The 18,661-nt window shown below is 35.1% G+C and overlaps 1 protein-coding gene across 2 annotated transcripts in view; it reads right to left on the reverse strand.

The window, feature by feature from the left end:
* PDCD6IP (programmed cell death 6 interacting protein) overlaps positions 1-18,661 on the reverse strand; it is a 70,324-nt gene continuing 51,663 nt past the window's right edge. For both annotated transcript variants that reach the window (XM_008539242.2, XM_008539241.2), the window contains exons 13-18: positions 16,143-16,391; positions 15,629-15,763; positions 14,370-14,464; positions 5,820-5,943; positions 4,504-4,691; positions 1-3,576 (exon numbers count right to left, since the gene is read on the reverse strand). In XM_008539242.2, coding sequence (XP_008537464.1) covers positions 3,402-3,576; positions 4,504-4,691; positions 5,820-5,943; positions 14,370-14,464; positions 15,629-15,763; positions 16,143-16,391 — 966 coding nt within the window. In that variant the 3' untranslated portion in view covers positions 1-3,401. The remainder of the gene's footprint in view (positions 3,577-4,503; positions 4,692-5,819; positions 5,944-14,369; positions 14,465-15,628; positions 15,764-16,142; positions 16,392-18,661) is intronic.

The raw sequence follows: 18,661 nt of genomic DNA on the forward strand, positions 1-18,661 counted from the left end.
TAAGAATCTTTCAACTTTTATTTCTAGGATACATTCATCTGGAACCTTTTTGTTTCTTTACAATTTTCCCCCTAAGAGAAATGAATACAATAAAAATATAATCCAACTACCAGCAATGTTTGTAACCAGAAAAGAATCTAAAATCTCTGGTGTGATAATATAGGATTTTTTAAAAAATATAAGCTTCATACCAGAAATAAAGCCTGAATATTCTCTTTTTCTTTAAAAATATAATTTTCCTTCTTTGCCCTCTCACGTAAATCTTATAATCAACCATTTAGTTCTAAAGTCTATTTTTCAACTAGTAATATAACACTATAGCACTGTTTTTTCCTACTTCGTATCCTGTTCTGTACTAAGAATTAACTAATAATTGCAGAAGTGTTTAAAAAAATGAGACGCCACTAAGTTGTAGCAAGATTCTTCAAGACATACTGATTTAAAAAGAAAAATTTCATTAGCAAACTGAAACCTAGTTAACATGTTTTTGAAATTCAAAAATGTGTACAAAGCACTTTTGCAAACTGTAAAGCTCTAATGGAAAACATTTTTAAAATCTGTTTTGAATAGAAAGGCTGCTGACTGGGATGGAACATCAGGGACAGAAAATTGAAATCTTGTTCTTTTTTTCTCTAACACCTTAGATATGGGGAGGGAGAAGAGTATAAATTGCAAAGAAGTTGGGGTATGGGTACAAGGATATCTCACAAACACTGACTGGTTTGCAGTGACTGTTTTTGCTAACTGAGAATACAGACCAAGGGGCATAGTAATAGACCAATACTTTTACACCAGACTCAGAAATCAAGCCATCTGTCTCCAACTAGGAGCCAGAAATAACAGAAGTGAGACAGTTTTTCCCCATCTTCTGACCAGCTCCCTTACGCAGAGCTTTATTACTTGAAGTATAGTCCATTTTAAAATCATATTCCAAAGCCCAACATTAATGGTCTGGAATGGTTTCCTTTCTTTAGTTTAGGAAGATAATCAAAAAGCCTAATTATAAACATAGGCACAACATACCTGAACCAGAGTGACACTCTCCTACCTCTAAGTAAGCAGCATTATTCATGACAACTTTTTAGGGTATTTTGTGGAATATAGGAAGTTAAGCAAAGAATTTAAAAAGTTTGGTAACAAAAACAATCCCAGTGAGGGAGTCCTTATTCGCCAGAATGCAAAATAGACATAAGAGAAACTTCTTTCCATGAGCCATCTTAATGAAACAGATAGGCCTATGAAGACAGACCAGCAATGAAGGACTGCGGAAAAGCTCATCTGTACCTAGACACAGGTGATCCAAAGAAAAATCCTCAATTATCGAAAGGATGAGTGAACTGACAAGAGAGAATGGGTCTCGGTAACCACAGAAAAAGGCTTTGCTAACAGAGTTGAGCGAGTCAGGCATGCTGGAAGAGGCTGCAACCAGGGGCTGCAGAGCCTCCCTTCCCAAAGTTGCTGAAGAGTCTTCCTGTGGCTCTCCGGGAGCAGGCCTAGCTTAGCACAGAGAATGGGCTAAATGGCCTTCTAACTTCTCTTTTGGCTCTCTGATGCACTTACTCTTTTCTTTAGTGTCTTCTTTCCCCAAGAGAATATTCAGGCCAATTATGTTTTTGTTTTTCCTGCATTCGTTAAGAATTATATACTAGCAATTTGGAATACCCCTCTCACTGAGTATCTTATGTTAGTATACGATACCTTGAGTAATAAGAATGTAGAACTTAAATGCCATTTACACAAGAGGAAAACAAGCCCAGGTCAAACTTTGATGATTCCACATTAATAAAACTCAGCTATGATATGTAAAAAACTATTTTTGTCAAGGTTTTAACTATTGGACTTTAAACCAATTTCAATATTCTACATAAAGGTCATTTATATTGAAGTAACATGCCTTCATGTTTTCTACATACAACGACAAAAGAAGATTTTTAAAAATATACACATATTTTTAAACCAATTCACCCCCTTTTACAATCATACCTTCAGTCCAACATTTAAAATATAAACCCAACTATCAATGAAAACAACGTGGATCAAGTGACAGTATCATTTAAGTCAAACAATAAAAGGTCAGCGTTAAAACAGAAAATAAACAGATTCACTGGAAATCTGCTCGTATGCCTGATGTGTTCAGAAATGAACCTCACACAGAACAGATCCTACTGTGATATTAGACAACTAATTCCTTTCTCACTTTCTCATTCCATGATGCCTCACTATTTTTACTGCGGTTTATACAGTAACTAGTTATCCTAACAGCAGAGATTAATATTAAAAACACAGCCTATTCCAGAAGTGGCATATGCTCCCAACAATTGTTTTGTGCAGTCCCTGAATTATAAAATAGTCCAATCTTTTAGGAGCATAAAAGTGAAAGGGCTTAGATCTATTCATGTACATTGTCCATTAAATGTTTCTAAGTTAAGACAGTAAGGTGGAAAAAAGGAATAGAAGGGTACAGTAAATTTTCTTTACACAATTCTATTACATTAGACAGTATTGTCAATGACATGTATTCATTTTAACCAGGTTATGGAAAAAAAAGAATTATTACCAGAATTTGTATCAATTTCTTGGAGAAGCTAATAATAAAACATTAAATATACATATTTATTTGTATATTTATTTGAAGAATCTTTGGTAACACTTGTGTCTCTTCCACATTATAGGACTTTCCAAAATAAATGTCAAAATTAATTTACTAATCAGCATATGAAAGATAAATTATGTTACTATTCTTTTGGTTTTCCTATAAAATGTACTTGAACCTGACTATTAACTTTCACTAATCATGCATTTAAACATAGTATCTGTTTAACTTTTGTACATATAAAATGAGAGACTATTACCAGAAAGAAATTAGACAGTAATGAGAATCAATGACAAAACATAACAATGACAACTGTTCTTAAGTAATTTATTTTTAAATTATAAGATTTACAATGCTTTGATTATGCAAAATAGCATAATAGAAATTAAACCAAATCAATAAACCAAGAGAGAAAGAAAACTTAGTTTTCTTGAATATCAGAACTTAAACCATCATTAAAGTATCTGATGTCCCAATCACGTCTTATGGAGACATAAGTATAATAATTTCAAACATTTCACTTGTGGGTTTAATTCCTCATTTTCAACTTTTATGAAGTGTAATGTAATTTATTTCAAATCCTATTATACCTAGTGTTTATACTGCAACAGCAGCAAATCTCACATGTGCAATCAAATGTGGAGCTGGGGCACAGCTTTTAGCTTTTAGCCACAGACAGAAATTATACACTGCATTCAGTACAGTAGAGGACATTATATTAACCAGAGCGTAAAGTTTAGTACACTTATTGCAGGGTTGGTATTTCTTCCTGTTTGAACTGAACCGGCTGAGCTTCTGAGGTGACATATTACTGCTGTGGATAGTAAGACTGCTGTGGGGGCTGAGGGAAGGGGTATGAAGGCTGCTGGGGTCCCGGGTATGGAGCCTGTCCAGGGCTCTGGTGATACACTGGCGGATATGGCATATTATACTGGCCGTATGCATAAGGATTATAGCCCATGGGCATGGGCATTTGGCAATACCTGATGGGTAGAAGAAAACAAAAAAACTGGATCAGTAAATCAAATACTAGAAAATGAAACACATAATAAATTCTAAAACCAAGTTTTTCAAGAAAGCCATTATTCTCTATTTCTCAGTCTATTAGAGAATGGTCGAGAGAAAAAAACAGCTGTTTCGAAGTACCTGTTGAAGAAAAGTGTTCCCATCCTCTTATTAATAGAAATGAAAGAATACCAAGTGCTTAATACTATCCAGAAAATAATACTGTTGAAGGAAATAGGACTAAATATTTGACTATTAACAAGAAATAAAAATGGAGACCCTTCATTTTATGTGGCAATCTAAGTACATTCCTATTTCACAAGATTCAATGTTCACTATAATGCACATAAATTTACTGTTTACAAAGTTTTAATATTTGGAAGACAGAATGTACTTACTAAATAAAGTTGGGAGCACATCTTAAAAGGCAGCCAAATGTCTAGATTTTTAATACTAAAAAATTATCACAAAGAAAGCTGCTCTTTAACAAAATACATGCCATAATTAGATAGATTTCTGTTTAACAGTTTACCAGAATGCCAAGATTTCGAAGTACAGGTATGTAAACAAGGCCTTAGCAGTCTTGCTATGCTAAGATCAGAAAAGGCACCTATCCATTTATCACCTAAATAAAGACAACCAAGGAAATACATTCTGAATTCCTGAAGAGGTACATTTAACACAATCCCAATATGTAAAAACATAAATTAAGTAAGCCTGGGAAGTGGCTATTCAACTACTCAAATAAGTGACTATAACTATTTTTATTTCTGTGTAAGCTGACAATGTAGCTTATTCATTCATGATACCTCCATTCAGAGAAAGGGGTAACCCTGTTTTTAACAGGTTAACTAGAGCTAGAAACATTAGCCAATTTATTGGGATAGACGAAGTTTCAGCCTTACCCGGGATATCCTGGATAGGTAGGATATGGGGGTCCCTGGGCCTGTGGAGGAGGAGCTGAACCAGGAGTTTGTGATGGAGCTGGTGCCGTGGTCCCAGTCGCCACTGGAGCTGGAGCAGTAGCAGAAGGAGCTCGATTTGCTGGAAGCACAGGAGGTGGAGGCCGGGCTGGGGGCTGGGGCTTAGTAGGCTATAAGAAAAAGTCAGCATTGACTACAAAATGTTTCATGTTTCTGTCAAATTGCTATCAATTAAAATAAATGAGGTCATATGAAGAACTCTAGAATCCACCCAAATATATTTCTAATTCCCATTCTCAAATGTTGGCTTATTACTCTAGAAATGTATCATAGTTGAGGAATAATTCTCCAATTTGTGTATACTCCATAGCCACTGCTCTTTGCCTGATGTCTAATATTTAACCATTTATTGCTCATTACTGGTCCTATCAATGGTTAGACATTTGAGGTGGGAGCAAAGAGCAGATCAGACACAGCTTACTACTGTAATCTCCTCCTGGCCTCAACATTTTTTATATGAAAATTTTAAAACACCAGAAAATTTAAAAGAATAACCACCACATATTTGTCAATTAAATTCAGTAACTATTAACATTTGGCCATATTTGCTTTATGTATAGCTATATCCATATATTTATTTATCTATATATTGGCAGAACCATAAAGTAAATTGCAAACTTCATGACACCAGCCCTAAACACTTCAGCATACAAGTCCTAATATTCTCCTGCATAATCACAATACCATTTCACCTTAAGAAAATTAAATTATTCCCTAATATCATCAAGTATCCACTCCACATTCAAGTTTCTCTATTCAGCACAAAAAAACTCTTATAGGTGTTTTCATAAATCAAGATCCAATTGAGGTTCATGTAGTGCATTTGATTATTATGAATCTGTCCTCTCTTTTAATCCAGAATATGCCCCCTCACCTACTTTTTTCTTCCTATGACATTCACTTTAGAAAAGGCCAAGCCAGATGTCTCACAGAATGTCCCAGTTCTGGATTTGTCCAATTGTTTCCTAACAGCACAATTTAACTTCTTGTTTTATCACTGTATTTACTACAAACTGAGAGCTGGTTCTAAAGAGTTGATTAGATTCAAGTTAAACATTTCTTGGCAATAATTCACGAGTGATGCTGTATTCTTTATACTGCAAAACATCAGAAGGTTGGTCAGCTGGTGAAGTGGTGACCACCAGATCTCTACTATGTAAAGTCTGTTTTATCCTTTACAGCGAGCAAGCTGCCACTAACATAACGCTTCGATTTTAACAACGTGCTTGCTTACTGACCGGCATGGTTCTCGGCGCTGGAGTTGGAGGAGTTGGCGCATGCCCCGCTGCTGGAGAGGACTGATATGCAGGGGTAGGAATTGAAGGAGCACTAGGTTCTCTGGCAATGCTTTGTTGCAAATCCCTTATTAAAGACAAAAGTGTTAGAAATTAATACAAAAAAAAAACCCAACACATATAAAGTACCAGGTCTTTTTCTTTTCTTCATATATGAAACAGAAAACAGACTTAAAACAAGGATGGTATTTTAAAATATACTACATTTCTGTTCTTGACTAGAACTAACTTAAATCTTCTTTCTTCCTATTTAATAAAAGGAAGTCAGTTCTTATTTTCTTTCTGAAGACTAAGAAACAAGAAAAATTTCTTTGGAGATCACAGTTACAGCTAGAACAAGGAACATGTCATATTGGGCAAGTGGTCCTAAAGATTGCCCACTCTCCAATCAGACGTCATCCCCTAGATGAGAAACTCCTAACACAGTAACAACCAATCTACAAGTTATCAGAAAATTAGAACTGTTCACAGTCACCTAGCTGATATTTTAATCACTGTTATCATATCACTGTTTACAGAAAACAAAACAAGTGAGAAAGCTAACCAATTCAACTATGTAAATTTCTTGATGAAAACTTTCTGAAGATATTCAAAGAAATCTGGCACTGAGATGTTGTATGTTAAAAGATACCTCATAATCTATTACTAAGGTAAATTCAGGAAAGACAGATTGTTGAAAGGATCATTAAAATACAGTATTAAAAATTAGAAAAATATTTTAAAGTCACCTCTAACTGTAACTGGAATCCACTCCAAAATCTCACTCAACAAAACCCTAAGATAAAATGCACTCCATGAACACATGGTATCAATGAGCTTCTCACTGCACTGATTCATATACACAGAGAAGTAAATATGACACATCTCCAAGTGGCTGCACCTGTTGTCCTGATGTAACAATCAACAGCAACTCCCAGAGTCCTCCAGACCACACTTTCACTCTCAAAAAGAGTCCCAACTGGAAGATGAATTAGTCACTCCCTATATAAAGAAAACTAATATACATTCATCAAGAAGCCAAAACAACTTCTTAATGTTTGTAATAAATGCTTACAACATAATAGAAGTTTTTAATCGATGTTAAATTTTGAAAAGGTTAGGTTTTGAAATATCTCCCATATATGTGTATATATCTCATATACAGTAAATATATTTCTATATTTTATATATTTTATTACAATTGTTTAAATAATTATAGTAATTATTTAGATATCTGAGTATATTTAATCATAAATGTATCTAATATATATAATTATAATTATAATACATTATAAAGCCTTAACATAATACTTTTTTCTTTTCCTTTGATAAACTCCAGAGATGGTTGTAGTAAAAAGCACATTTATAGGACAAATAAAAATTTCTTAGTCACTTAGTAATTATATAAATCAAAGCTATTAAATCATAAGACTAATAACATAAAAAAGCAAAAATATATGAAATAAAATACCAATATTCCAACGCCCATGATTATTGACATTAGTTTTATTTTTTATTTCATTTTTTAAAATTTCTATTTAATTATTTTATTGAGGTCATATTGGCTTATAACATTGTGTAACTTCAGGTGTAATTATTGTCTAGCAGTTTCTGTATAGACGGTGTTCACCACCAATAGTCTAGTTTTTATCCATACTGACATTAGTTTTAAATCATTAGTGAAAAGAAGGCAAAGCTCAGAGTTACTCTTTTTGCCTACTTTATATAAAGAGGACATCTTTGTCATCACGGAAATGAAAATTAAAATCACAATGACATAACACTACACACCCACCAGCATAGCTAATGGCAAAAATATAGAGTAACCAGAACTCATACATTGCTAGTAGGAATACAAATTAGTACCACCACTTTGGAAAACTGTTTGGCAACATCAACTACAGCTAAACATACACATACCCCATGACCGAGCAATTCCACTCTTAGATGTATACCCAACAGCGCTGCATATATATAAGCTCACCAAAAGCATGATCCAGGGGGCCAGCCCAGTGGCGCAGTGATTGGGTTCACACACTCCACTTTGGTGGCCCAGGGTTCGTGGGTTCAGATCCCAGGTGCAGACCTACACACTGCTCATCAAGCCATGCTGTGGCGGCATCCCATATACAAAGTAGAGGAGGACTGGCATAGATGTTGGTTCAAGGATCATCTTCCTCAAGCAAAAATACGAAGATTGGCAACACATATTAGGTCAGGGCCAATCTGCCTCACGAAAAAAAAAAGGAAAAAAGGCATATCTAGAAGTAGCCACATGTCGCTTTAAACACCTAAAATGTGGCTCTAGTGTGAACTGAGATGTGCTGTAAGCAGAAATTACATATCAGATTTCTAAGACAGTGTGGAAAAAAAGTAAAATACCTCATTCACAATTTTTACATTGTCTCTATGTTGAAGTTAAAATATTTTGAATATACTAGGCTAAACAAAATATTTTATTGAAATTAATTTCATGTTTCTTTTAACTTTTCTGTGTGTGTGCGCCGAGGAAGATTCAACCCGAGCCAACATCTGTTGCCAATCTTCCTCTATTTTGTATGTGAGCCGCCAGCACAGCATGCCACTGATAGACAAGTCACTCAGGTCCACACCTGGGAACTGAACCCAGGCTGCCAAAGCAGAAGGTGCCAAACTCAACCTCTAGGCCACCAGGGCTGGCCCTCTTTTAACTTTTTTTTTTTTTTGAGGAAGATTAGCCCTGAGCTAACGTCTGCTGCCAATCCTCCTCTTTTTGCTGAGGAAGCTTGGCCCTGAGCTAACATCTGTGCCCATCTTCCTCTATTTTACATGTGGGACGTCTGCCACAGCATGGCTTAATAAGCAGTGCGTAGGTTAATAAGCATGCAAACTTAACTACTTAAGCATGCAACTACTTAACTACTTAAGCATTAACTACTTAATAAGCATGCAAACTTAACTACTTAAGCATGCAACTACTTAAACATTAACTACTTAATAAGCATGCAAACTTAACTACCACACCACCAGGCCAGCCCTCTTTCAACTTTTTTAATGTGGCTACAAGAAATGTTAAATTTTAAATTGTATATGTGACTGCATAGTATTTTCACCATACAGATGTAGCTTTATTTCTTTCCCCAGCCCTGAACGTTTGATTTGTTTCTATTCTTTTACTGCTACCAGCAACAGTGGACAGATGTGTTTGAGAATATTCAAGCCCATCCTATTTATAATATAGCAGCCAAAACTAGAAACTACTCACATACTCAACAACAGTAGAATAACGTGTAGTATATTCACACAGTGAAATACATACAGAAATGAAAATAAAAGATCTACAACTATACGGATGAATCTCACAAACAAAATGTTGATTGAAAGTCAGTCGCAAAAGAATACAACCGATTCTACTTATATACAGTGCAAAACCAGGAGAAAGCAGTCTACACTCTCACAGTCAGGATAGTGGGTGCCCTGAGGGGAGTGAGTGATGACTTGGCAGATGCAGGAGCGGTGCTTCTGGGGTGTTGAGAATGTTCTGTGCATTGATCTAAGTGCTCACCGCTTCGGTGTATTCAGTTTGTGAAAATTCAACAAGAAGTACACTTATGTTTACTTGCGCTTTTATTTTAGAGTCAATACAAATGTTTTAAAGAATTTAAGCCCTGAGCATTAACAGTGATTCTGACAAAATAAACCCTCAGAATTTTAAAGGCTAACTTTATGACTATTTGGCCTACTTTTCCATCACTCATTCACCTTTTAATCACTGAGCTGAAACCACTTGACAAGGTGATGACTGACTCAGAACTGATTTTGTTTATAGTATAAATACAGAAATACACACTACAGAAATAGTAACAAACCTAATTTTCAAACTAGAGATTTGAAATATGAAGTATTTTAAAATGAGAGTATCCAAAAATTTCTTCCTAAGCTATGAATTTCTATTATGCTATAAAATTCTAAAAATAGTTATGTTAGCCCTTTTTACACTAAAGATTTAAATGGAGAAACAGTCCATTTAAAGAGAAACTAGAAAGTCAATTATCACGGACAGCAAAATGATTTCAACCAACCGCTGGCAAAACTTTTTGTGTAAAGAGTCACACAGTAAATATATTAGGCTTTGTAAGATATAGGGTCTCTGTCACAACTACTTAATGCTGCTGGTGTTAGTGCAAAAGCAGCCACAGACAATACGTCCATGAAGAGTGTGGCTGTGCTCCAATGAAACTTTACTTTCAAAAATAAGCAGCAGGCTGGACTTAGTCTGGGTGCTGTGGTTTGCCAACCTCCAAGTTAAACTTAAGAGTCTTTTTCAGCTCTCTTGGTCCTGAGCTACAGAATTTAGGGGTTCTGTACAGATGTCTCAATGGCTGCTGGTTGAAAGAAGGAAAGGAAAGAGGGACAAAAGGTCCGGCTCTAACACCTAACCCGGCTTAGATCTGAGCCAGACACATTTTTATCTGTTTTACAAACTGGGTATCTCTGTAAGACTGAGTTTGAAAAAAGGATTCTCCAGCTCAAAAAAAAAAAAGCAGGAGGCAGGGGGAATGAACACAATACAAAACATAAAAATCACAGTACTTGGTTGTGACTATAAAAACATACGAAGTCCCATCAATCATTTAGATTAATTTAATTTTCTGAAAAGTAACATACTCACTTGATTCAAAAACTAAAGAGTGAGACCCCTATCTGCAAGCTCCCACTCCACCCTTCAATTCCCAGACAGACTCCCACTCTTCTTGATGTCTTATGAACCTGTCCAGAGCTTCTTCAGGCATAAATAAGCCAATTCAAATGCACACTTTTATTTTCTCCCTTTTTACACAAAAAAGCATACTTTACACTGTTCTGTACCTTATTTTTTTTTACCGTGACTATTTATCTTATAGATCTTTAAATATCAGTAAATAGAAAACATCCACTCTTTTAAAAAAACAGCTGCACAGTATTTCACCGTACAGATATAGCTTTATTTATTTCACCAGCCCTGGATATTTAATTTATTTCTATTCTTTCACTGCTACAAGCAACTTAGAAATGAATTAGCTCATAAATATGTCATTTCTAACATATGCTAATATATTCTCAGAATAAATTCTCAAAAACAGAATCGCTTGATAAAAGGATGTATGGATTTGTAATGCAAACCTCTGCAGTTCAATTGTCCCACAGAAGGACCGTACCAGTGTACATTCTCACAGCAATGTGTGGGAACTGTTACCCCCATGGGCCGATAAAGCATGTTATCAACTTTCAGATTTTCCCCAATCTAAAAAACGCTATTTCAGAGTAATTTTAATTTGTAAGTATTTTATATTGAATGAGGATAGGCATTTTTTCACATGCTTAAGAAGCACTTATACTTCCTCCTCTGGAAATTTCTGTTCACATACCTCGCCAATTTTTCCGTTGAGTTTTTTTCCTCCTTTTTAATATCTAGGAGTTCTTTATAAATTAGGTAAATTTGCCTTTTGCCTGTGAATAAATGCCAAATATTTTTCCCCAGGTTATTACATTTTGACTCTGCTTATCATGTTACGATGAACTTATCCTTTTTTTAATGGCTTCTGGATTTTAAGTCAGAATTAGAAAACCTCTTCCATTTCAGTTTTATTAACAAATTCTCTCATATTCTCTTTTAGACTTTACATTTCATTTTACACATCTCAAGTTTAATCCATTTGGAATTTTTCTGGTATAAAAACAACTTTTGTTCTCTAAAGGGCTAGGCAGTTGTCTCTAACTTCCTCTGACTAGTGTAGGATCTTTTTCACACTGAATCCACATACGTATTTGGATCTCCTTCTATTTTCTATTCTGTCTTTGGTCTGTCTAACCATGTACCAGTACCACTGTGTTTTGACAACATTATATATTTTAATATGTGGTAGAATTAGTTTCCCCTTACTCTCCTTTTTATTCAGTTTTCCTGGCTAATCTGTGTTTCTACTTGAGTTTTAGTATCAATTTGACTAGTTTTAAATGAAAATCTGTTGATTTTTTTAAAGTCAAAATTACAGCGAATGCATAAGTTCATTTAGAATTGACATCTTCATGAAGTTGAGTCATTCTATCCAAGAACATCATGTCTTTCAACTTCCTCAAGTCCTTTTTCGTGTCCCTGAATAATGTTTCAAAGTTTTCTTCATACAGGTCTCATATATAGCAAACTTATTCCTATGTATTTTATCTTTTTTGCTGCTATTCTAAGTAGGCTCTTTTCCTCCATTACATCTTCTATATGTTTACTTATATGAAAGCCACTGATTTCACCAATTTTTATGATCAACTACCTTCAGTAATATTTTTTCTTCTATTTGCAGAGTTTTGGGATTGTTCTCTTGGGTTTTCAAGTGGTACAATCATAAAGTCTATAAGGAGTGATAATTTTACCTCCTCCTTTCCAATTTTTACATTTCTAATTTCCTTTTCTTGTCTAATTGTGCTGGCTGGTACTGCCAGTATAATATTAAATGACAGTGTTAACAGTGGGAATTTGTTGCCTGTCCCTGCCTTTAGGGGGAATGTTTATAGTGTTTCTCCATTAGCCATCATGCTGAGTTTTGTGCAGATATAGACATAGAGACATATACATATATACATGCACATACACAACACATACACACATATATTTTCATATTAAGGAAGAACCCATCTACTCCTATTTTATTGAATACCAGAATAGTTATTTTCTCAAATACTTTTTACTCATCTATGAAGAGAATCTTTTTCTCCTTCGATGTAAAAATACTGAACGAATCACTGCATTACTGGAATAAAAACTCCTTCTCGCTTGGTCATGGTTCTTTTTTAACACACCGGTGAATATTAATGGCCAGGATTTTATTTAGGACTTTCGCATCCATATTCAAAAGTGAAATTGCTCTGAAGATTGTGTTTCGTTTTAATCTTTGTCAAATGTTCTTATCAATAAGACTAATTTGGAGGTTTGTTTTTTTATTTTAACCTCTAGAATCATATAAAAAGCATTCAAATTATTTGCTTTTTAAAGGTTTAGTAGAAAAACTCCACAAAAACCACTGGTCCTTCTCTTTCCCAGGGGTGGAGAGAGATTAGCTCTTTGATAATTTCTCCTACTTCTTCTGTGGAAAACCATTTAAACATGGACAGACAGGTGAATAATGGTTAGGTTGGCTGAAGGGTTCAAGAAAGGCTCACGAGTACAATAGTTTCTGAGTTCCTTATGTTCATTATTAATGAACATAAGGGTTTGTATATACCTAAGAACAGTTTGACTGGATATAAAATGTTTGGCTCATGTTTGCTTTCCTTGAGTTCCAAAAGCAATCACTCCACTCTCTTCTAGCATGCAGTGCTGCCAACCTAATTTTTTTTTACCTTTTTATAAACTGACTTGATCTTTTTGTGTGACTGCCTAAAGGATTCCGCCATTATCTTTTAAGGGTAATAATCTATACGCCTTGGTGTTGACAGGTCTCATTCATTTTTCCTGACCATAACATAAACCCTTTCAACAAACTTTCACTTATTTTAGGAAAATGTTCTTGAGTAATATCAATAAATATTTGTTCTGTTCACTGTTTTGGTTTTTCTTCTTTGAGGGGAATCCAATTTTGCATATGTTGGGTCTTCTTTGTCCATCTTTTCTCTAATTCTTTTTAATTCTTTCATTACTTTGGTTTCATTTTCTCAGATTTCTTCTTTTCTGTTCTGTGTTCTTGTGTTTTATTCACTGTCTATTCTCCTTTTCACTCCTTCTCATTTCATCCTATATCTGTGGTGGTTTTGTTCTATTTGTTTCCTGAATTCTGACACCACACATTTTATCAGTTTGTTTTCTCACAATCCCCATTGAGTTCTGGCATTTTTGCTCCTCAGAGTTTTTGGTGTTCTTTACAGTGATTGCTTCCTAGCCCTTTTTTTTTCAATTCATGGTGAAACAGTCATTCAGAATTTTCATCTGTTCTGTGACAGTATTATTCTGATGAATGTTCTTATCTATTAAGTTCTGTCAAATTTTGTTCATTTTTTCACCTTAATAAATACAGTACCTTCGTATTGATGCTATGTCAACTCTCTATTCCATGATTACTCTGATTCCATGCAGAGTAATCATGGAATGAGTCTTACATTACTGGCCCAGCTTTCTCGGTAGGCTCCTTCAGAAAGAGATTTTGTTGATATTTTCTGAGCTATTCACCCTGACTTCTCCAGAGTCTGTACCTCTAGTTTTATATAAGGAAACTATTTGCCACTTCAAGGTAAACTGCTTATGTTTACTGGTATTTCCTGAGCCCCGCCACCCTGAGCTGTTTCTTTATCACTTCTGTGACACCACTGTACTTCCTACATCTAAAGTTTCTGCTCCTTCTCATCCTTTTGTTCTCAGATTATGCAGCTTGCTTGTTATTTTGTAAAATACCCAGGAGGAAAGAAAGGAAATTGCTATCTCATACTGTCAAGCTCACCCCAAGAGTCTCCATATAGGATTTTTTAAAAGAAAAATACTTTATAATTTGATACACAGAACAAACTTACTTTAAGAGTTCATCTCTTTCTGTCTTCCGTGCAAACACTATATCACTGCATTTGTTCTGGAACCTAACCAGGATCTCAGTCAGTTCATTGTAAAACTACAAGCAAAGAACAAATCCAAGTAATAAATCAGAATAATTCCTTAATCTAAGGAGGAACACAATCTAAAGCTCATTTGACAATAACGGTGAAAGCTTAAGCACTAAAATCCTCTGCATAAGACAGAGGCATACCACTTAAGTCCAACAACTTAATATTAAAGATGACCTAAGATTCCTAAGGAAAATAAAAATAATAAAATCATTTTTAGAGAACACCAAAAATTAAATGACAGCAAATTAAAAGTTTCATGGTCTCAGTGAACATGTTTCCAATTCCTACAGAAAAGTAAACTACTTAATAAAGACACTAAACATTTAAGTGGAAGGATTACATTTGCACATTCACTTTAGAAATGCAGGCGTCATTTCAGAAACAGAAGTATTTCTAAAGGCTCTCTGGAGAGTTTCTCAGGTGATCTATTTCAACAGAGCATTTTAAACCAAATTAAAAGAGTATTTTACTATACTCTCTATTTGGAAGGCTTTGCAGTATTTCTACCCTCTCTTCAGAGGGTTCTACATTATATCTAAGGTACTTACATCAAGATAACTTTATTCAATGATCATCAGGGAGCTAAAGTACCAAAATGAACTGTGTATCTGAAAAATTTAAAAGTCATTTGTTCCCTCAAAAGCAAGGTAATTGGTAAAACAAATATAAGCATTTCCCTAAAGTATTTAAAGGAAAGGCAGGAAAATACTTAAGCCGTATTTAGTAAGTACTCTGAGACTCAGGCAGATCACAAGTCTATCATTATCCAAACCATCAGCACAGAATACAAAAGCCACACCCGCCCCCTCCCCACCGCAGATCAGCTTTGACTACATCTGTTACCTCATAATCCACTGACTGGTCAACTTTCTATCCCCCAAAAAAGTGTCACTGGCTTCTGACATCTCTGTGCTAATTTCTGCTTCCTGGAATGCCTACACCCTTCTTCTGCCTGGTGAAATATACAATTCATTCTTCAAAGTTCCCATGAAATATTGCCACCTTCATTAAGCTTTCTCCCACTTACAACCAACCTCTCAGAGGCAAAAGTCATCAAAGCTGACAAATTCAAGACAAAGAATAATCTGGTCCAACTAGAAACACTAATTAACTTCCCAAACTCTATTTTCACTCTATACTGGTTACTGCTGTTATTTTGTTCTTCATACCTTCGTGCCCTCCTTCAAGTTAGCTACAAGTTCAACAAAGTTGTCATACGCAGTAGCTAAATTCTTCAAAACTTCTTCTCTTAAGTTAGCTTCATTGTTAGATTGCTTCATTTTCGAAAATTCCTGGTGTGAGACCTTGTTAAAAGAAAGATGCATGTATTTACATTATTTATCAAATTAATATCACTCATATTTTTATTGATACTTTTCCAACTATGAAAATCATAGATGACTACATGCAGAAATTACTAGAAATTTACCTAATATTTCTTTTGTGGTAGCACAGAACTTTAAATCTTTCCTTAAATAAAAATACCAAAAATTCAGTGGGTGTCAAAACATAACCAATAATTACAGATTTCTATTAATATGTAACACTTGCAAAAAAAATCCTAAAAGGACATAAATTTAGTCCAAGCTTATCCTTTATGTAATTTTTTAACATACTTATTAAATATACACTTTAATATATCATAGTATATATTTAATATATATTAATATATATTAACTTTACCTGAATATTTTTAAGAAGTTCTTCCTGTTTCTTTAGAGATTCTTGGACTTTAGTCGTAAGACCTCCATAGATTCGATCCAGTTCAGTAACAGAAAGAGCTTCTTCATTTATCACACCGTCTTGAGCCAGAGCAGTCAAAAATTTGCTTGTCATGTCAAAATTCACAGATTTCAGGTCATTCTCCAACCCCTCTCTTTCCTTCTTTACTTCATCAAGATTTGTCAATAAGGATTTTAAGACATTTACAACCTAAACATTTAAAAAGAAAACCCTTAGTTTAATTGCCCCAAAAGCCAGAAGCCAGTTTCAAGAAGGGAATTACATACAAAGGTTTATCCAGGGTCACAGAGAGATGATTTCTCAGAGGGCCAAGGATAAAGTGTCCATCACATTTATTTAGACACAGATGCTATACCTTCAGTGGACTCCAGTTATAAGAGCAGCAGCAATAATGATTAACAGCAGCAAGAGCTATGACTCACTGACCATTAACTATGTGCCAGGCACCATCCTAAATAGTGTACAAACACAACAATGTATTCCTTACAATACCCATAGGGGTACCCATAGGTGCTTATTACCTCTATTCCACAGATGGAGAAATTGAGTCTCAAAAGAACTAAGTAACATGCCCAAGGTTACACAGTTACGAAAGGGGCAGAGGTGAAATTTGAGATCTAAGTCTGCCTACCTCCAAAATTAATCTTTAATCACTCTACACTATAGTGCGTCCCTCTCGCAACTTTGAAATAGGGGAAGTATGAAGTATGTCTTTCCTACGTAAGTAAATACTCCATTTTGCCAACAGAGAGAGACTGAAAGATAGAAATAGAGAGACAGATATGAAGACAGAGAGACATATAGAAAGAGCACCCGAGAGCGAGAGACAGAGAGAGCGCGCAAGCGAGCTATAAACCACGTTTATTTCACATACTGGGAGAGAAATAGGGAGAAAGGGTTCTTGTACATCTTTTCACATCATGAGTTTTATCTCTCTTATTCAGTCCGGGCAGTCTCTGACTAACATCCACGCAACTCATAAACACCCCTTTACAGGAAGAGTGTTAGAATGTTCAAGTGCCCTCTAAGGCCACTTATAAGCTGCCCCCTTTCACTCACATCTCTTCACACTTTTGCTAAGGCCATAAGGGAGAACACCAACCCCAAGCCTCCCACTCTGCTTGCCCCAATTTTGCTCACAGAAAGAAAGCTGGGGGAAGACAAAGCAAGAAGAGACATCCATGAACCCCCTCTACATCCCTGTCTCATTTCCAACTCCAACAGATCTCCTCACCTAATGCCTGTTTCTAGGAATTTCTGTCCTACTCTTCATTCCACAGTCCTAGTGAGCTCCCTGACAAGAGCGTCCAGAGTAACCTTCATCTGTGAGGACCACAGACCTGAGCAAAAGTCTAAACTTTCTTCTGAATTTTATCGCCTATATCTCCTAAGTGACCTAACTTAAATTCAGTCTTTAAACTTTTAGAGCAGTGGAAAGAAATAACGACTCCTAGAGGTCCAAGAAGCATCAAACCACAGACACTCTAAAAGGAAGGAAGAGGGGAAAGAATCATACTGGATGCCCACAGCAAAATCTGCTTTAGGGATCAGGTAGACAATGTGGATACAAAAATCTTGCTTCCAAATGACTTCCTGGATATATTCTTTTCCATTTGGAAAAAAAGGTGCAAAAGCATATATATAGTATGTTGCATTTTGAGTAAAAGAGAAGGGAAATCAGAATATAAAGATAAAGACACATATCTTATGTACATATGTGTGCATATGTCTTTTTTGCAAAAATAAAAGCACTAAGGAAAAACCAGAAACTAATGAATATGGTTACTTACAGAGAGTGGATGAGAACAAGGAGAAATGAATAGGGATAAGACTTCTCTCCACGCACATTTTGAATCATGAACATTTTTTACACATTCAAAACACAAAATTCAATCAAAACTCAAATAAAGAAACAAATGAATCTAGTTGTCCATCAAAGTGAAACATAATCACATAGAAAAAAATACTCCAACTCTGACTACTCTCCTTTAGTGGAAGCAATGGACTTAGTTACTGTGTAACCAAGGGCAGCTGACTACCTGGAAAACTCAGTTTTCCCATCTGCAAAGCAAGAATAATAACAGTATCTATCTCAGGAATGTTACGAAAACTGAAATAATCCATACAAAGTGCTCAATGTAACTTCTAACACAGGATAAGTGTTCAATCACTAGTAGCCATTATTATTAAGTGGTAGTTAGGTTTCATGGTTGAACTCTATGCTTTGGGTACATTATGGACTAAACAGACTTAGGCATATAAGCATTCAGACAGGAATACAGGAACAATGAGGGAAGATTAAGAATTAAAGTATCCTTTATGAATTATAGCTATTTCTGTAATTATGTGACACATTGTGTAATGGAAGGATGCAACAGGATATAAAATTTTAAAAGTACTGACAGCATTATGTTAGCATATTTAAACTGATAATGGAACCTCAACCACGACTTTGACCC

The sequence above is a fragment of the Equus przewalskii genome, chromosome 15, assembly GCF_037783145.1.
Source record: "Equus przewalskii isolate Varuska chromosome 15, EquPr2, whole genome shotgun sequence".
NCBI classification, from domain to species: Eukaryota; Metazoa; Chordata; class Mammalia; order Perissodactyla; family Equidae; genus Equus; species Equus przewalskii.